Source organism: Zophobas morio, unplaced genomic scaffold (assembly GCF_036711695.1).
Source record: "Zophobas morio isolate AGI-343-1 ecotype UQ-CSIRO unplaced genomic scaffold, CSIRO_AGI_Zmor_V1 ptg000023l, whole genome shotgun sequence".
Classification (NCBI taxonomy): domain Eukaryota; kingdom Metazoa; phylum Arthropoda; class Insecta; order Coleoptera; family Tenebrionidae; genus Zophobas; species Zophobas morio.
Window position 1 is genome coordinate 13895120 of NW_026972128.1, and position 20646 is coordinate 13915765.

General features: G+C 32.2%; 1 protein-coding gene across 1 annotated transcript in view; it reads left to right on the forward strand.

Annotated features, from left to right (window-relative positions):
* Positions 1-20646, forward strand: part of LOC135134502 (V-set and immunoglobulin domain-containing protein 1-like) — a 79679-nt gene that overhangs the window by 35222 nt on the left and 23811 nt on the right. Inside the window, exons 2-4 of the mRNA XM_064063203.1 lie at positions 1111-1593; positions 7624-7817; positions 11392-11608. Of these exons, the coding sequence (XP_063919273.1) occupies positions 1482-1593; positions 7624-7817; positions 11392-11608 (523 nt within the window). The 5' untranslated portion in view covers positions 1111-1481. The remainder of the gene's footprint in view (positions 1-1110; positions 1594-7623; positions 7818-11391; positions 11609-20646) is intronic.

Consider the following 20646-nt stretch of genomic DNA (forward strand, 5'->3'; position numbering starts at 1 on the left):
ACAGTGAAACAAACAACTTCGTTTAAAATTCATTTCAAACTAGTGGAAATAACACAACTAGCACATTGTAATTTGTAAACAACTATTTAGCAGTTTTGTTTGTTATTTTGCCTTAGTGCTATGCCACAAGAGTCGAACAATGCAATGAAAAGCCAACTGGATTATTTAATACTTAAAGTTAGTGGAGACTTATAATAGTTGTCTACAATGAACAGTTGACGATCCTTCGTATTAAGTAAAAGTTGTTTTATTTCTATGATCTTTTAATATAGGAATCTCATCCTTCAGTGTCAGATTAAGTTTCATTGTAAATTATTTTTATTCACAATCAGTCAGTAACATACAGCTTTTCTGACCTCTGAAAGGTTAGAAAGTCAGCGATTTCACGATACATTTTTCAACGAGTCGGAAAAGCCTGAAAACGGCCAGTTATGACGTGTAAGCGGTCAGAAATGACCTACTTTGTGCGCCACTGTCGATTTGAACTTTAAATGTCAAATTGTCAAATGAAAGTCATGGTTATGTTGACAACTGAATGACATAATTGACATATGCCGTCGTTAAAAGTTTTGTGCGACATTCTATGACGGCTGATTCTCTTTCACCATCAGACAGTTTATTTGTTAAAAAACTGAGAAAATGCAAATTTGGTTACAAATTTGGTGTGATTTTCATTAACTAATTTTACAAAATGTCAATTGTCCAGTGCCTACTAAGTGTTAATATCTTACCGAAATAAACAGCACGTATTATTATGAAGGAAGGTTTTTGATTATTGTATTGTTGCTTGTATTATTAAATGATTGTGAATAAAATAGTATACAAACCTCGGCAAAAGTATCATTCCTGTTTCGAGAACGAACTATAGTTCTCTCGACAGAAATGACATACTTTCTGCCTCGGTATGTAATATACTAATTACTTAATGACAATTCTTAGCGAGGCCGTCTATGCATTGTAAAGTTGTACGTTGTACATGTACGAATATTTTTATTTTTGCTGGCCTTCGTTTCTAAAACAGTGTCACCACAACTAATTAACGTTTTTACGAGACGTTTCTCAAATTTCAGAAATTAGCCGCAAAAATAATAAAACATTTCGTTGTTTCAGGTCCATATGGTTGTCATGTCTGCCACCGCCTAACAAGGGACGTTCTTCGTCGCTATGATACCAACTAGTACCATCTCATTAAAGCAGAATAACACCTCGCAATCTCTTCCTGACGGAACCCCTTTTCAGCAAATTATGAAACAATGGAACAGAGCGCCTGAAACACGAGAATTGCCGTAAACAAAGCCGTTCCGCCGTGATGTAATAATAATAGTAGCGGGGTTGTGTATGTACGACCTTTTGTGATTGTGCGGATTTGTATGTGTGGGCTATTCTATTAATTATGCACCAACAATTAAGACTGATCGAGATTATCTTTGGAACGTCTAATCGAGTTACGGTTAATTTTCATTGATGTGTGCGTTTTATTCATGCTCACCACAACAATGGCAGCTATTGCGTATTCACTGAACATTTATACGTGTTTTTTCTTCGTCGTTTCGGCAGAATTGATGATGACTTCTTCCTCCGTTATTTATCAAGGTTTGTATTCCCGGTTTCACTAGAGCGAATTAATTGATGTTAGGATAAATAAACAAAAGAAGTTAAAGTAAATGCTGATATATGCTTCCGTAATGAAAAGTAAATTCATACAACTTTAAAATCACAGCCTGCACAAGATGTTCATGAGTTTGTGAAGCTAATGGATTCTCCACTGGCTTCATGCGACGATTTTAAGTGTTTGCTTGACGAAATACAGTTAACTAGTAGTTTTGCACAAGACATCTAGCACTGTTTTCGAATTATTAGAAGAGATTTTCTTTATTATCATGCATGATTTAGATTTTAAAACATGGTTTAAACTTATTTAGATAGAACTTCCGTCGCCCCTGAAGTACAACCAAACTAGTGTCTTAGATACATTTCGTATAAAATTGGGTTTCACCAATTTAATTTTATTCTAATAAAAACTTTTAATTAAAATAGAGAAGGAGTCAAGCCGTATTTTATTAATGTTTTAGTTTTTTCACCTTGCGTGAGCAACCCTGAATCATGTAAATGACTATAATATTTTGCATATTTTAGGTAAGATTTATTCAGAAAAATTTTGAAAAGACGAAATTGTTGGTGGGGATAATCAGACAAATTGTGGTCTGCATTTTACCATTACGTGATAGACTTAAAATACATTTAATATTTCAGAACAATCAGTCCAGTAGTTTCGGAGATGATCGATTTAATAAAAAGCATGTGTCATGAAACGTCGAGAAAACATGATATTAGTTATTCATTCCATTAAATAAAACAGAACTTACAAGAGACAAGTTATTTCAATAAAAGTATTTGAGAAGTATTGCAAAACTTATTGAAAAACGAAAACATTACATTACGTCGTGATTTCATTTTTGTCGAATGTTTGAAAGCTTATCGCTGCTGCCTTTATCAGCAGACTCTGCTCAGTCTAAGTCGAATTTTCCACCAAAGCAATTTTCCGCTTCTTTATTTGCCAAAAAAATATTGATTTTATTTTCGTTTATGAGTAAGCAATAGTATATGTCGATATATTTTTTAATGCATATAACTACTTCTACGTAGGTATTTTATTTTGGGTCCACAAGTTGTGTAACCACGACGCTGGAGACGAAGTGGGGAAATTAATCTCCCTCAAACCACTGCAAATAATAGCTGTCTTCGATTTCAAACTAACCACTGCCTTCAAATCTTATTAGAGATGCTGGATTCTGGTTTCGGAGCTGTGGTTACATAATTTTTAAATGAAAGATGAAAACAAACTCTGTGAAGATGAAGTATAAAAGATGATATATTATGAACTGGAAATTTTATAAATTTAATTCCAAATTATAAAATGTTAACATAGTGTGCAAAATCACACGGAACGGGATATAAATATTATCTGGTTGCTTTTTTACACTTAGTTAAAAATTGTTATGTTGTTCTCAGTCCTGAATAAACTTTTTGAAATCATGCAAGAGCTTTTAAATCGAGCTTTTAAAACCAGGTTTAATGGTTTCTTATCTCGACTAAAACAAGAAGCATGTCGCCAGATTTAATTCTTGGATTTGGTTGATTGGAAGATGGCGATGAGGCGACAAGAATTTCACATTGACAGTTATTAAATAGTAGGGCTGACAATACAACCATCGAGCCAAGCGTTGGTGTCGGAGTGATATTTTAGAAATCGTCGGCTCAACTCGCAAATTTTCTCGAGGAATTATTTGTTTGTAAAAAATGTGTTATTCGGTAGTCAGTTGTTCTCTCCAGCGACAGTTCATCATTTAATGCGTTACTAAACATAAAAATTCAATATCCAAGCCGAACGTTTGAGGGAAAAAACATGGTCAATTCCATGTGTTTACTTCAAGTATTATTACCGTCGTTCCAGTTTATAAAGGAATCTGAAATTTTCAATTAGCGGTACATAAAATGGGGCCTCCTCTTAGAAATGATACGTTTACTCACACACGTGAGTTTAGAATGAACGTATAAGATGGAATGTGGGGAAGTTTGTATCCATGGGTGGTTAGGTTTTAATTAAGTGTTCGTGCTCCGTATCATTTTGTTTTTCCTCACAATATTTGAATACGTTCCAGAGTTACGTTCATATTGCGTAAAAGTTTTCCAGTAGTGTGAGTATTCAAGAATCATCGACCTTATAAAATAAGGTTTTTTAGTTATTTAAATATGAGGTGACTGTTCTGAAATAATATGATTTGTAACTTAAAAGACAACAAAAGGGAACAAGAGAAGGCGACATTGTATGTATCTTAATGCATAAGAAAAAACTATAAATTGGAAGTTAACACGAAAAGTTTTCTTGGAAAATTCAAATAGTGTAACCATATAATCTTCGCTAGATTCATCTACGTAGTGTTTTCTTATTAGATTTTTTTAATGGTAGATGAAGTAAACGGAAAAGTCTGCATTGTTACAAACTAAGTCATAAAGTTTTGTATTAAATATTGTATCAGTTGTCTGAATTTCATGGGTTTAAATGTATTACATATTTATGAACGTTTGAAAGCGAATACTAAAACGTATATTTTAATAGATTTTTAATTATTTTACCCGGCGCATCCACCATAATTATTAGCACCGACTTTCAATTTATTTATAGAAAAATAATACAGGGCACGTATTGGTTCTTTTTTTTTGCAATAAATATCTAACTGTAGGTTATATTTTCTACCAACTTGTACATTACGCGAAAACCCTGCATTATATAAACCATAATTTTCAATTTTTTAAGATGAGTTAATTTTAGAAAGTACGTTTCTCTAAACAATAACTGATGATATTTTCTAGGAGACGAAAATAAAAGGATTAAAATATTGCTGTGTGATTCATTAATCATCACTTCCAAAAATTCTAATACAAATTAGAACCAAACGTCGTAGGAGGAAATCATTATATTATTTGCTCGATAGTAACAAGGTTAACTACTTGTTTATCTAATTGGCGTGCGGTGGCCCTAGTTAAACGCTCGAGCTTCAATTTCACGCCTTCGGCCAAAAACAGTACCTTTACGCCCTTAATGCGTAAATAACAATCGAACATTCACAACGCAAAATGCTTGCACTAGTTTTGATTATTAAATAAATTCGCTAATTCTATTTATTGTAGAAAGCACTTTGTGTGGTAAACGTATATCACAGCATTCGTAATGATGTTGAATAATATTCATATTATTAAATATAATCACGACCGGTATTAATAATACTCACGTTTGCAGCGATCTATTCGTAGAAATTATTTTATTAAACCGAATACTTTTTTATCATTTTGTTATGTTTTCGAACCGATTGAAAGTAAAGCGTACATTTTTAAAAGAAAATTCGCAGAAAGCAATTTTTCACGGAATGAGATGTTAAAGGTGTCCGCTTTTTTTAAAGCTGTATTATAGGAAATGTGATTTCTGTTCCGTTTATATGAACATCGGGTTTTTATGTTTGCAAAATGGCGTACCCAATCTTTAATATATAAAACATACGTTCCATTACTTTTCATGTATAAACAAATAGCCTTGAGCGAGCTGGTAGGATTTGCGTTATAATTCCATTGGAGAATATCCGAAAATTGACGATGCTTTGAATTATTTAAGGTAGCTCTACTTCCACGTTTGTGAGGAAGCAGGTAGAAGTTATCATATCATTTTCAAAAGCCATTCACTTTGAAGTAAACAGCTGGAAGCATTTTCATATAGCTGTAATGATTTTGCGTCCACTTTATAACGAAAGCATCGAAGAGGTTTTTATTTAATGAAGGGTATATCAATGTTAATGCTTCTTTAAATATGTGTAATTATTCGTTAAAACCAGATATTTTTTCATTGTAATTCTTTAAATTCCAACTATACAACCAGCTTTATTAATGCTTAAATATCTACATTTTGGTATGCAAAATTCTGAGACACTTTACCTAGCTATAATAACTACAATTGTTTATTATTAGTATTACTAACTTCCGGCAATAAAGTGTCGAAAATGTCTCGTATTTACATCGTTTATTAAATTACTATTTTTGAGGTTATATTTGTGTAGTTAGTTGTATTGTGTTTTGTAGGTCATATTTTAACATGTGAATGTGTAGGGGCAATATTTTACCCGCCCTTTTTTCAAGTAAGTAGGTATATGTTACCATCGCAGAATGAGAGAGCGTTTGACTAACTCGTAAGCTCTTGATAAAGTTTTACTGGTTTCATATACGAAGACTTTTCGTAGAAATCAAAAAACCGTAAGATTCATTTTTCTCTTTAAGATTTAAAAGGAAAATACCCCTAGAATATGAAACAGTGGGTGTCGCTATTCCGTCTGTCTGTGACTATCTAACGTCTGTGCCACGTTTTATTAGACAGATAATCTCCGAAACTACTGGATTGATTGTTGTAAAATTTTATATGTATTTTATAAATCCGTATAATATAATAATCCCCGCCAAAAATGCGATTCGGTCACATCGAAATTTTTCATAGCAAATTTGATTTAAATTTTATACCCTAATCATCTAGATTTGTAGGAAAAAATCATAATTGTATAACAATATTTTACAATTTAACTTTGAAACTGTAAGTGCAAATGTTCTTAAATGTTGCTTGAAATTTATATCGTAGCACGCTCCTTTATTTTTTATTTAATAATTTCCCGGTAATATAACCTTGCACATACAGGCTATCGTAAAAAAAAATAAAATTTGTAGAATGAATTTTACAATTTGCGTCAAAACCTCCATTTGTTGACCTTTTTATGAAATTTGAGGTTATTATTCTTTTAATTATTTCGTATTACAAAATTATAGCAATGTTATAGCTGAAAATACAGCAGTTAGTATTATAATGAATTTTTTAAGTGATATAATCGCTTGTACAGCTTAATAAGTGTAATGTAAATGGCTCGTGCCCCTTTAATTTTATATTTTAATTTTTAAGACCTCATAGCGTTGTGTTGCAAGGTTCATATCAATTATTTTTTCAATATACAAAATTTTTTTGGAAGTGCCGTTAACCTGTGTTTTGTATTTGCTTTATGAGGAAACGCTAATTATAAGAATAACGTTTATATTTATTTGCATTACATTCAACGGATTAAAGTTGCGTGACAATGTTAATAAACCTGTTGATGCTTGAAATCGTACTTTATTTAAATTACAGCCACAGTTTTATGAACGTATTAAGCACGATTTCTAACAATTAAAGCTGTTTCCCTTGTTGTCATAAAATGAAAAACTTATAGTGACACTGACATATGTTATAAATTTTAAATTACTAAAATAAACGTAGAAGAAATAATCTACACACATCAAACACTTTTTGATATTTGTTGTTTAATATACTTCCTGTCCTGAAGAACCGTCGACCCATAAATTTTCATTTATCACACTCGATCTCGGTTATTTAAGCTTGAGGTGATTTGTTGTGATATCAAAATACGGTTGTTTGTGACCGTGACCTGGCACACATGTAAACAGAATCTTTAACATTAAACATAAAGTGAAAATGAGCTCATAATGCTATTAAATTGCCTATTGTTAGAGGCAAATTAAGATCATATAAAGGTCCTAGCTGGACATAATATGATAGCACGAGTTTTAGACAAGGATGGTAGGCTATTCGATACTACCGTTTTGTCTTATGAAATTGCAGTCAAATTGTCTAGCTCTCTCACGACCAAATGAAATTCTTTATTTGAACGCCCAACATCGTGTTGTACAATAATTAAAAAAAAAAACTTCTTTAATAAGCTGCATGTTTACCTGGAAAATGAAATAGACGATAGGTTTGTTTGCTAGCTAGAGAGCCGGAAGCCAACTCAATATAAAGGTTCGACCCCTAAAGTTATAATAAAGGACGTAAAAGTAGTAATTCAAGAAACTGCTTTGCTGCAGATGTTAGACTTTTGGTTGTAATAACTTCAAACATCACCGGGAGAGTTCAAGTTGGATATTCCCTTGTACTCGAAATTTGTTGCTGATATTTAAGATGGTGGCATTTGCTCCTTATTCGTCATATTTTCGCGGAAATCGAGTCAGTTCTTGAGTTTAATGGAAGAAATATTGCAGATATGGTCAAGCTGAGTAGAGATAAGAGGGCGTACGAAACCCATCGAAGCAAAGACAATGTGGTAAAAGTCCCTTCCATTTCATCGTCCGGCAGAAGTTCAGTTTTCGCAACGGCCAATTCGACGTCGGTGGCGGCGCAGATTGGTGGGACGGCAAAGCTGCCTTGCATCGTCCGCAAATTTAACAATGGAGTAGTAAGTATTGCTATAAAGTTTATAGTGTGGGGGGAAACGGCACCAGTTGCAGTCAGTCCGCTAAAATTGTTTCAACTCAGTAAAACATACAACTGTTATAAATTCACAGTAGAGTTATATTGATCTCATAGTATAAAAGAATCTCATAACCATAACTACACACGTAATGATACAACAAAGAAACAGGAAATAATAACAAAGAGTATTATTAACTTTAAAAACTGTGTCGTCACAGATTTCAGGAACCATTTATTAAGATATGATTTCATAATACGAAAATTAACAGCTAATAGACGAATAGTTAACTCTTTTTTTCTGTTTTTTTTTTTTTGATCTCGTGTTGTAGATGTGCTCTGATCGAAACCACATATACAATTTTTTGTTAAATCATAAACATACTTATCCACCATATCTTCTCGAAGTTAGTTACAAATTAACAGCAGACAAGATTATCTTTTACCCGCAAATGAGTCCGCTAAAGTTGTTTCAAATTCTCTTTGTTATTGTCTTTGTAACGACAAAGTTATTGCGTTGTACAATAGATAAATTTATGCAATCATTGCAAGTACAGAAACAGAAAACCTCATCATCATTCTGAAAATTACTTTGACAGTCGTAGCTATATTTATTAGATGGTTTACACCTGCTAATGTATCTTGCTGTTGTGTTTCGCTCCACTTTTCTTTAGAAGAATTTCGAATAAAAACCGGATCGCGGTCTGGTATCACTTTAAACCGGTAAATAGGCTGCACATTTACAGCTTAGATTCTATCTTCTTGAAGTCATTGAATGTTTGTGTTTCCTAACTTTAAAAAGCATTCTTGACATTTTCGAGAGGGAACGAGTGTGCTGCCGAATTCACTACTAAACAGACGCCGTTTACTTTATTAAGGGCTCGCCAGGGTTTCATTTTTGCGCTTAGTCTGCACTTTTCCTAAATAAACTCGTTTGAAATCTCTTTTAAATGTCTCTTTAAAGGATATCTCGTTTTTTACACTATCACAAAGCTAGAAAACCTAATCAATACCATATTTTTTATTCATGACGTATGCAGTCAAGGTTTTTTTTGTTTGATTGCATGCAATTTTCTAAATGGTCTGAATGGTGATTGTTTTCCTAGAGTTGCTCATAACAGCGTTAAAAATATATTTTTATATATTTGGCAAGAAATAATGATTTAAAATGTCATTTATTTAAAGAGTGAACAATGACAAAACGTATTGAGAAAACGCAAGTGTAATTAGTAAATTATAAGAAATCAGTGCTTAAAGTAATTTTTTTGTTAAAATACACTTATGTAAAAAACTTTCGCGTACTGAAATGATGTTTGTAACTAGGTTACGAATGATCTAAATGATCTAAAGTCATTTAGACTCAACTTCCCTAGCTTCAGATGTACTAGGTAAGCCCAGTCTCTTACATAATAATTACTCCTATAAAATTTGAAAATACGAATTTTATTTGAACTGCCTTAAGTTAAAATATAAATAAACGTATTAAACTACAAGTAGAGGAGCGTTTTCTCCATATGTATATTTTATTGAGACTTTCACATATTTTAATAAAACTTTTAAGTAGATAATGTAGAGTCTTTAGAAGGAATGATTAGAGATTTACCATCTTCACAACCACTTTAGACCTAGTTTGTAAATTATGACGTAAAACTTGTCTAATGTTTACACACAAAAAAATGAAAAATGCATTATGGAAATGGATGTTACCGATATGCCATGTGTGTTCCAATAATTTTTAGTTAGTGTAATTAGAGACCATTATTACACGACTGAAATGTGTTCTTGCAGTTTAATTGCACCGCTCCCCAGTAGTCTAATCAAGTAATCACTTGTTTGTCATCGAGTTGTTGGTCATACATGCAAGTGAATACATTTTGTCTAATTTTCATACACCGGCTGATTTGGGACGATAGCAATTATTTTTTCTATATTTTCTTTCGTATGTAGAAAAAATATAGAAATAATATTATCCCGGTGCCTCCACCATTTTTATGGCAACGATTAAACTGATCAGATTAATCTAAAAGAATTCATTTTTATCCCAGTGTATTCAATTCGACGACATTTTATAAAGAATGACCTCAGGTAAAATTTCCTTTATTTTTGTTGTTTAGATTGCCTTTGAAATCGTTATGTCCATGTTCAGACCAATTTGTAAGATTTTCGTAATGTAAATAATTTTCTTTGTAAATCTGAAAAGGAAGCCTCAGCGTATCAAACGTTTAACATTGCAATTCTGAATAGCAGACTGGTACTTTGTACAAGCTTCAATAATTACAGAACACATCTAAAAAAAAATTAAATTAAAAACGTTGTAGTCTTTTTTTGTTGGAGTTTCTGTGTGGATTATTATAGATAGAACTGGTGCGTTCCAGTTGTATTAAATTCTGTTACAAAAAAAATTAGACCAATCTTTGACGCCTGTGGTCCTTTACAAAAACCATTCAAATTAAAAATAAAAAAAGCAATTTTAGCAACAAAGGCAGAAAATTAAAAAAAAACGTTGAATATTACCATGATGATAAAAAATATTGATTCGATTTAAAAGTGTAATTGTAATAATAACGGGAAGATCTTTGTGATTATTTCGCTTTTATTAAATGCTAATAAAATTTCTGGTGAATTTTATAGCAAAAAATCTATGTACAAACTAATGACAAGTTGCGGTGCTCAATGCCAATTTAGACAACTCCAAAGTTTGTGAAAATGTGCTTTCTGATCAGCTTTAAATACGTATTTTAAAACCATCGAGGTTGCTCGAAGTTTCCTAGAGAAAGAAAGGAACCATGTTTAAATAGAATGCAGTATTAAATCTTTGTATCATTGTATACATTATGGATAAGTTAAACGATTTTGGTATTTCTATTTAATCTTGGGACTTTAACTTTGAGTAAGTTTACCAAATATTTTAAAGTTAGCATCAGCGAAACAGAGATAACTGGATACATTTTTCAGGTCCATTTTTTTAAAGAGTAAGCTTCATTTATGTATTTAATTAAATATACATTGTAATACAGATTTGCAAAATTATAACTATTGAGATATCTTTAAATAAATAGTGGGGAGAGTCTGGTGAGGCAAAAATTATTAACATCGTTGATGGAAATTTTCTGTTTCCGGTATAACTCGAAATCCTTCCAGTTGAGTTTTAAATTTAATATCGGGCTTAATAGCCGAATTATTTAAAATTTATATTTGCCAAAGCTGCAATATTACTAATTTAATTGTTTTATTTCTGTATTTAAATGAAACGAACACAATTTAATTAAAAAGATGGAAACAGTATTCTCAAACACTGTGAAAACATCGTGACACTTTCTTGTCTCAGGAAAAAAATACGAATTTTACGTTCTTAAGTAAGTCCCTAGGGTTACCATGACTGTCTTAGTATTTGACAAAAACTAAAATGGGAACTTTAAAAGCATTGTCTATTAAACATACCTTGCTAAAAGCTTTGGTTGCTTTAAAAACAATGTGAATCGATTTCCAATTTTCACCACGAAAAACTTTTGCGTTAACGCTGTAACTTCTGCAATGAAAACTTCAGTAATTTTTTGCAGGTGTCCTGGATTAGAAAGGATGTCACTCCACCTACAATCCTAACGATCGGTCTAGGCCCGTACATAGCTGATGATCGCTTCATGGTGGAACATGCTAGACACCTCCAAAACTGGGACCTAGTCATAAAACATGTTCGACCCTCAGATGCCGGACTCTACGAATGTCAAGTGTCAACACATCCTGCGACCAGCATATTTATCGAGTTACGAGTCACAGGTGAGCAATACAGGCTTGTAAGTCGAGGAACTCCTGTACCGGTTCATCTTTTTTGCCATTCCTCCTCCATTTTTTGTAACGGAAATTTCCTGCTTGTGCTCATTTTTTATTCATGATTTGTTATCTTTGCGGTGGTGGTGATGAATTGTTTGCCATTTCTCTTGATCGGCGATTTAATTTACGATCGAAAGCGTATTGGCATGCTGCGAGAAATTTTTGCTTAATTAAACAGATAATTAATCATATGGAGCTTTTATAGGACGTAAAGGGATTTTCAGTGACTCAATCAAGGTACTCGTAAAAACCAATCAATTGGTTTTATTGGGGTTTTTAAACTGGCAATGAATGGGAAATTGGATACCCCGTGATGAACGGATTTGATAAAGACAGCTAACATTGTTAGCGTTGCTCATAATCGCTTTAAAAAGTGTAATGACTTTTTTAATGCTTTAATTTTTGCAGTTGGTCTTAAGGGCGACTATAATAAATTTATCAAGATAATCACGACGATTTAACCCACAAAATAGATAGATATACTAATTAGATAGTCTTATTGTTCCTTTTACTACCCTATCATTTAGCAACCGTCAATATATAAGTAATACATAACAATGTCAATAAAATAAAAATTATTATATAATTTTATTCCCACATAATAAGATTTTTTCTGTACACAGTCTGTGTTTTTTTAGATAATAATAGAAATTTACAGTCCTACTTTCATATTATTGTTATTTTTAAGGTTCCAGAAATACTTAAAATTATTGATTAAAAAATTCATGTCTCGGGTGGATTACGGGTCTCCGCAGACTTATATACCTATTGAGAATGGATAAAAATGTTAAAATTTTGTAAACGCTATTGTTTTTAGCTTGAAGGGGAAAGTTTAATCAGATAAAATGCAAATCATATATTGTTTTAAATTGAAAGACCACAACATGAAGACATAAAATTACGCATAAAAATGAACAATAATGTAGAATCTAAACAAGATACGTAAGGCACTCTATGGCAAATCACGACATTATTTGTCTTCTATTCTAGAAAAATGACCTTACCTACGAGTACTCCAAAAGTAGGTTTATTAGTAGGTCAAAAAATATTCACCACATAATATTTGTTATTCAAAGTGTACTATCATAAATAATTGAAAAGAAAGAAATTATTGATAAAATGACACATTTGTTTAAATACCTGTTCTACTACCCATCTTGTCAATATCCGACAAGTTCGAATAAAGCTTGCAACAAATGCGTGGGCTTCTCTCGGAATAAACGGTTTTAGAAAAAGAGATTTATCTTGGTTGCCGACTTTACTCTCATTAATAGAAGAGATTAACCGCCCTATATTTCGAAGTGGAGTTTCAGTAATTGATCTCACGTTGCTTGAAAACCTCCATAATTACACTTTTTTATATGGTATTTGTTTCAAGAGCTGCTGCCGGCCAGTGTGTTGACAGTAAACAAGTGGCTCTACATTTTATATGAGGACTCGCCGGAAAATTTTGTAGGAAGGGAAAACATTATTCCAAATAACAAACTAAATAGAGAAACTGAAATATTTTTGAAAATATCTGATGACTATGTATTTTACATTTAAAACTTTTAATAATTGTTAGCAGTTAGTAGGTAAAGGAGATGTGAAGCGTGGAAGGCGGAATTGATATGGCGTTTACGCCTGCTTGTTGTTGGGGATATAAATGTACAGTTTTCTTACGTTTTTCAAGAGATATAATATTCTCCAAAGTATACTTTCGACAGTTTGTATACATTCGACTTGAAGTGTTTTTCCAACTATTGCCCATGTTGTTTTCTCTGGTGGCGTATTTTCTAACTATCAGGAAACTTTAGTTGTGGAGAGCGGCTTTTTTACTCATAATTCTACTTCACTACACTATTCATTCAAATATTTTACTACTTTTATTATCGTTGGATGCTCAAAACTAGTTTATGTGGTTTTTACGTTCAACTCAATTCGAAAACGAAATATGCTTAAAATTATTGTCAAACTAGAAAGTTTAATTCAAACATTTTAGTTATAACATCAACATTATTTGAAATGCTTTGCTGTGATGATCTGCCAGTGAAGTACTTTAGTGTGTATTTCTTTAATACCCAGGTCAATCTTATTTTTTCTTAGATTTTGGCGTCCTTTGCCCTTTGTGTTTTTGTTCGTCGTGTAATTCAAGTGATAGAACCGTGGTTTTGAGAACAAACTATTAGTTACATCTGTGGCCAAACCACGGCCTTTGTATTCTAAGGACAAACAACTGACAACAGTCTCTATAATAAAGCAATGAGACACAGCTAACTACCCCAACGGAAGGTTGAATTTACACGCTAGTCATATGATCAGTCGTTTACGCAGCCTGGTTACGATTTCAGTCAGTTGTGTTATTCTTTCTCAAGCGCTGTTTCAAAATTATAGCATATCAGATTTCTCTTTTTAATAATAATTATTTCATTTCGAGAGCGTTTGGCCCCCTTTTATAAATGGAGCTTTCTTAATATCTATAATAATACGTAATTACATACAGGTTTATTAATATAGTTATGATGGTAATCTTACATAAGTGATACTTAAGTAACATAGTCTTATAGATTTTCTCAGAAAATGCATATTTTCTCCAGTTATGAAGAAAGTAACTCTTCTGTGTTAGTTCCAATCCAAACGCAGTTCTTTTAATGATGGCTTATTCGCGTGTGAACATTTATACTATTGACGTATTCTTTTTAAAATGTCTTAATTGGAGCAAAAACTGTAAAACTAAAGCTGTTTGATAAGACGTCATAAATTATGCAATATGTTTGAAAATATGGAAGAAATCTAAAAAATAAAAAAAGGGCAATTGATAAGAACACTCGGGTTAATTTAAAATTTTCAGCTGGTAAATTTTTGACGTATTATTTCACATTTTAAAACATGTGAAACTACCCCCAGGTGGCAGAAAACAGTATTACTAAAATATAAAAATATTTATGTATCAAGTGGATTTAGTTTACTGTTATCAGAGGTCTGCTGAAATATTATCACCGAATTTAAATTAATTTTCGCTAGATTAGTTAAACAACAAAATGTGTGTGGTTATAATAAAAACTACCAATTTTCTCAACGCGATTATCACATTTTAATTTAGACTCATAACACAGTCACGCTTTAGCCTTTGTTTCAACCCTAATGCATTGTACGTTCAATTTGTAAATGCAATATTAATATGACATTTATAACAAACCAAACACACGCATTTGACTCTTGAGATATTCGAAATAAAATTTTCACCAATGAATGCACAGTGACCGAGCTGGAAGCTAAAATTATGATTATGTTATAAAATTGCTCTTGCCTCTGTGGCCAACAAGTTTATTTTATATAAATTTATTACAGAGAACAGCAATATATACGCCCCTGATCAGCGTTTGGTGACCGTCGGAAGATCTGTAATTCATGATTCTACGAATTACGAACTCTGGATGTTTAACTTCTAGGGTGTAATATTTTATTAGTATACAAAAATAGTGCGCCTACAGTACTAGCACTAGAGTTTTTACGTTGTTTATAAAGTTATCTTTGGAGAAGGTAGGTTAAACTCATTGGATTCCCTGCCATTATAGCGTAATTCATTGCATAAACGGGGAATTCGTGAATCTGTGCTTAATCCAGCCATTATCACAATACTGCAGGAGTGATTCATTCTAATGATAGCACTCCAAAACCACCCATACACCCAACACACTCCTATAGCGCAATTTTCCAAATCGTAGCCTTTGTCTCTCACACGTATGACCATCCTCTAGCTCGACCGCAACGGAAAAGAGGCTTTTAGAATTTCGTTTGAATCAGAAATCGATTAAAATGTGTGTGCACGACAAATATCGCAGTCCGTTCCTTCTGCTGCTTTATTCATTTACAGTTCGCTTACTAAATGACGTGAAAACGGTTTTTTCCTTTAGATCACTCATATATTACCAGGGAATAGCAAATTCTAAATAGGCAGTGGCGATATAAGTCAGATAAAGTAAAAATAAATAGTAACTTTTTGCAAAAATGTTGCGGAAACTGTGTATGAAAGTAAATGACGATGAGTTCAAGTCAAACACAAATATTGGGTTGTCCGGCAAAAAAACACTGCAAATCAGTGCTGTGAGAAAGAATCTACGCACGTTATTCAAACTTTTTTTTTCAGATAACAAATACTATAACCTTACGGCAATTTATTGCCGCATGGTGTTATCACGTGAGTTTATATTAAAATTATTTTACACTACAAGTGGGGCCTGAGCAAAATTGAAGGCCACTCGAGTCGTTTGCATGTCAAACAAAATAAACTACACAAGTCGACAGTCATAATTATACATTTACAAATGTGTATCTCGAAATTTACAGCAAATTAATGTTTGTTTTTCATTAATCGTTGATGTTCGCTTTTCGTATAAATAAAACACAGAAATATGTCATAGAACACTACGTAAGAAAATGGACTCAGTTTTCTTCTGTAATTTGCTATAATACGAAGAAATCAAGTAATTCAATATTTACAGTAAATAAGCATCGTTTTGGATCAATATTAACGAAACGTAACTGATTTGTTAGGTAACATACTCAATTCATGCTCATTATCTTGCCATATGACGCCATAAGTTATGCACATAACTACTATCAAGTATAAATAAACACACTGATGAACTCGTCAAAGTTTCTCCTTCTAAACATTAATTACAACTTAAGAAAAGCTCCTATGTTCATCTCACAATTTATGCTCAGAACGTTATTTTTTATCCACTAAAATTTTATTAAACGACAAAATAGAAGTATAAAATGAGCACTTCGGTGTTATAAAATTATTCATAAAGTAGGAAAACATAAAATAAACTTGACCAACAAAATGTAGCATGAAGAATACCTATACACAGCTTTCACATAATAAGAATAAAAAATTATTATTATTATTAACAAAAGTAAATTTTGACGAAAATGTCTTGTAAAGTCGAACGTGTTTAATGCATATTTATTACCTTTGACCTGTAATTGCTTGTACTTGTTCACATATGCTAGTTTTTAGGACGAAGGAGCTCTCAGAATGGTAGTTATATTTTTATCGTCGCTTTGAGATCACTCCAGACCAGTTTATTTACAGCAGTTATAAAAAATTAAGGAGGACATATCTACGTTTTTCTAAATTTATGCCACGAAATAATTCCTATTAATTGTTCTTTTGTTTATTCTACTGAAGGGATGTTAACGTTTGCAATTTAAATCTAACAAGTTTCTCTGACTATTTTGATATTCTAGTATCTTACTGCTATCAAGCGATGCGTTGTACAACATGACGTATTTTATGTTTAAGATTCATACACGAAATTATCAACTCATAAATTATACACGGAGGCAAACAGCGAACGCGTTGGTGTTTAAAACCGTTTTCGCATGCAAAGGTCGAAACTTGTCGAAGTAATAGAATAATAAACAATTAAAACAGTTAAAACTTTGTGTTTGTATTAGTAACAAACAAGCTGAAGGATTCACGTTTTAGTATACCGTAAGAAAAAACTCATTTAACGAGAACTGAGTCAGTGGGAGGACTAATATCGTTGTTGTTTAATTATACATTTTGTTTTAGTCTGTAATGAACTAAAATGAGTGATCAAATACTTTTAATTAAAATAATGTGTCGAGGAGCGATTTTTTTATTAGTGTCAGAATTACACTTGTTTCTACCGTACTAAGAAAGCAAAACAATCGAAGTTTGATATATAGATAGATGCTAAGTAAAAAGTTGATAAATAATTTGGGAAATGTATTTCTCATTTATACATAGAATATTTCTTTAGTTTATGAAATTTGTTTTTTCTATAATACACGTTTATACAATGAATTTTGCTTCGTATACGATAACAAATGAGAACAGATATTTTTCATATCTAATTTGAAAGATTAGAACAACTAAAATGGGTGCACAATTCTAGCCAGTTTAATGTGTTAAAAGCCCGGATATTCGGGCAAACAGTCCTAGGAACAATAGTGGTTATAAAACTATGTCGTGGTCGAGTGCGCTTCCACATTGTACTCAGTGCGCAGTTTTCTGCAAGAAAAGACAGCTATCATATCGTTTGTGTCCAATGCAACGTTATCAAATTGTTTAGCTGCTGCCTTTTAATCATTACGCCCATTATTTACACCACTGTGAACTAAACCAAAGTAATATAATTATAACGGTTTCCCGGCACGGTATAACGGAAATCGTCTCTAAATTGCATCATAATCGTTACCAATTTAATATTGTAACATTTTTAAAGGTTTAGAAGCGTATATTTTTAGAACGATATTTTTGTAGACACTAAAATTTTATTGATTTGTACTATTCAAAACTGTAATAAGTGTGTAAACAGACCCTAAATAACACTGTATTAATAGTAGGTAGGATCCCGTGTCAGGGTCCTACGTTTACAATTGCTATGTGCTGTCAAACATTTCAACACACATTTCACTACAAAACATTTAGACATGTTTGTAAATAATACATATATATTGGTGTGTATAGATTTCACATATGTAAAGTTCTCTGGGGTAGAGAATCAGAGTGACAGTAATAACAATAATACATCAAGAGAGACTTAAAAGTGTGTAACTATTTTAGATTAATTGTAGCATCACGTGGAATGACTTGGTTTTATTTTCTACATTTTTGTTTAATCTTTAATAATAAGTGATCATTGTAGGCTTCATAGCTTGTATGAATTTTTTTGTTTCTATTGTTATTTATTTCTAATTTGCACCTTTTTTACTCTAGCTCCTTTTTGACAAGATAATTTTTTTTGACGCAAACTGTAAAAAAATAAATGATTTAAGAAAAAACATTGTATAAGATTTGTCTGCTGCATGAATGTTTGGAACCACTTGCTAATGAAAATGGAAAGATCGTGCTAATGATGTTTTTACAGACGAAAAATATATCTAGATCAGAAAGCACGCAATTTGTTAAGTATAATGGCATCAATGCAAAAAATTCTTCTTCATTAACGAAGTTGTCTATCTGAATCGCATAACTTGAAAGGACATTTTTTTGGTAACATAATATTATGTATACGTTTCTTCATCCTTGTAAATGCGTCTGAAAAACTGATCTCCCTGTTCTTTTTACGAAAATATTGCAGATCGAGGTTGTATGTATTTTTTAGACCGGGAAATGTTATTCACTGCTTTTATTTTTCTCTTGAAGTGGACTGTTATTTCTGGCGAAAAGCTTCCATGTTATTTTATGTAAATAGTCAATATAAAATCGTAACTTGTGTGACTGTGATCTGAACCGAATACTTTGATATATATCTTGCATTATAAAAAGGATAAAACTTGAGATGTCGCCAAAATCTAACCGGAAATATTCGAGAGAGCAAAACATTGATCAGCAGAAGCGTGTAATATTATTGTCACTCACACCAGTTTACGATCTGTGTTTAAAGTTTTTGAATTATCTTGGATTTTATCCATCTTATTGCTATCTGTTCTTGTTTATAAAACACGATGTCTGCTTTATGTATTATAAAAAAACGGAATGTCTCGTCTTTTTGATAAAAAATGTTCCATTTACATACACATATATTATTCTATAAATAAACAGTGCTTTCTTTCATGTCTACTTCCTTTTTATTTTTCTTAATCAATGGCTAAATAGTGATAGTTATAGTAGCCTGCATAGATATTGTAGCCGTCCATAGAGTCGAAATTTGCGAATAAAAATAAAATAAAACCGGTTCAAACGGAGCCGACGGTGGCTTGCAAATTCTGACATCACTCTGGCACACGTTGCACAGAGACGTATTTAATATTAAATGTCATCTTTTCCGTTATGATATAATCTGTTTCATTTCTTAGCTCAATCTCGTCAATAAAAACGAAGCTCTGTTCACTGTAAACAAGTTGTGGTATGGTATATTCATCGTTGCGGAGGTAGGTGGAGCGAAAAACCTGATCATCTTAGCAGCAAACGCGGGTATAAACTAGTCCACGTGGACTGTTTGTTTCCTGTCATATTTTAGTTTGCTTGAACCAATTGCGTTGCACCAAACGGTTATTACACTTGTTGAAATACATTTTCACACTTCCATCTTTCTCTAGATCGTGGGTTTCGTAGCTGTGTGACAAATCGTTTGTCGTAGATAGAAAATAGTAAGATTACAGTGACCCTAAGATTTTGTGCAATCGGTCTTAAATACACCCCTGTGTGATACGACGCGTGCCGTAGTGACAGAACTTGCAAGCGGTTGTCGGCTCCGTTTGAGCCGGTTTTATTTTATTTTTATTCGCAAATTTCGACTCTATGGACGGCTACAATATCTATGCAGGCTACTATACGCAAGGTTCTTACACATTAACGGAAATTTATTTTAGCGTATCTAACTTATTAATTAGTACTCATAAATTATGTACAGCTGTTGAAGATAACCACTTAAACGCACTAACGAATATAATTACGTATATTACGGTACACAGCAAAATATTTTCAGTTATAGTTTTATAATAATATTCAATAACTAAACAGAAATTACTTGTTTTAATTATTCGTTTGTGTAGAGTTTGGAGTTTCCTCGTACAAAATATAATATCATTTTCAAAAATATTTAAACTATTTTTTTCGCTAATTAGCGATAAATTTCTAGACACTGACGTAGTACAACACAAGGGCTTTTTAATTATTTTGTCACTGATTCTAAACCTTCTACTATTACATCATACACTTTAAAGAATCGAAAACCAAAATATTGTTTGATGTTGAAACACGAATTCAGAGGGCTACTTTATTACTTTATTAGGTAGCTAGATCAAAGATCAATTTACAAAAATCAGTTGTCAGTTTAAAATGATGTTTTTTTTGGTTGTCTGCTGTTGTTTCCATTGTATCAATAATTTGATACCAAATGAAACATATTGTTATCCTTGATCGGAAACATTCGCCTTTAGCGCTTAAATAACCATTTGGATTGCACCCTTGATTCCAGTAATATGATCTGTCAACTGGGTAACCAACTGGTATTGGTAATTAT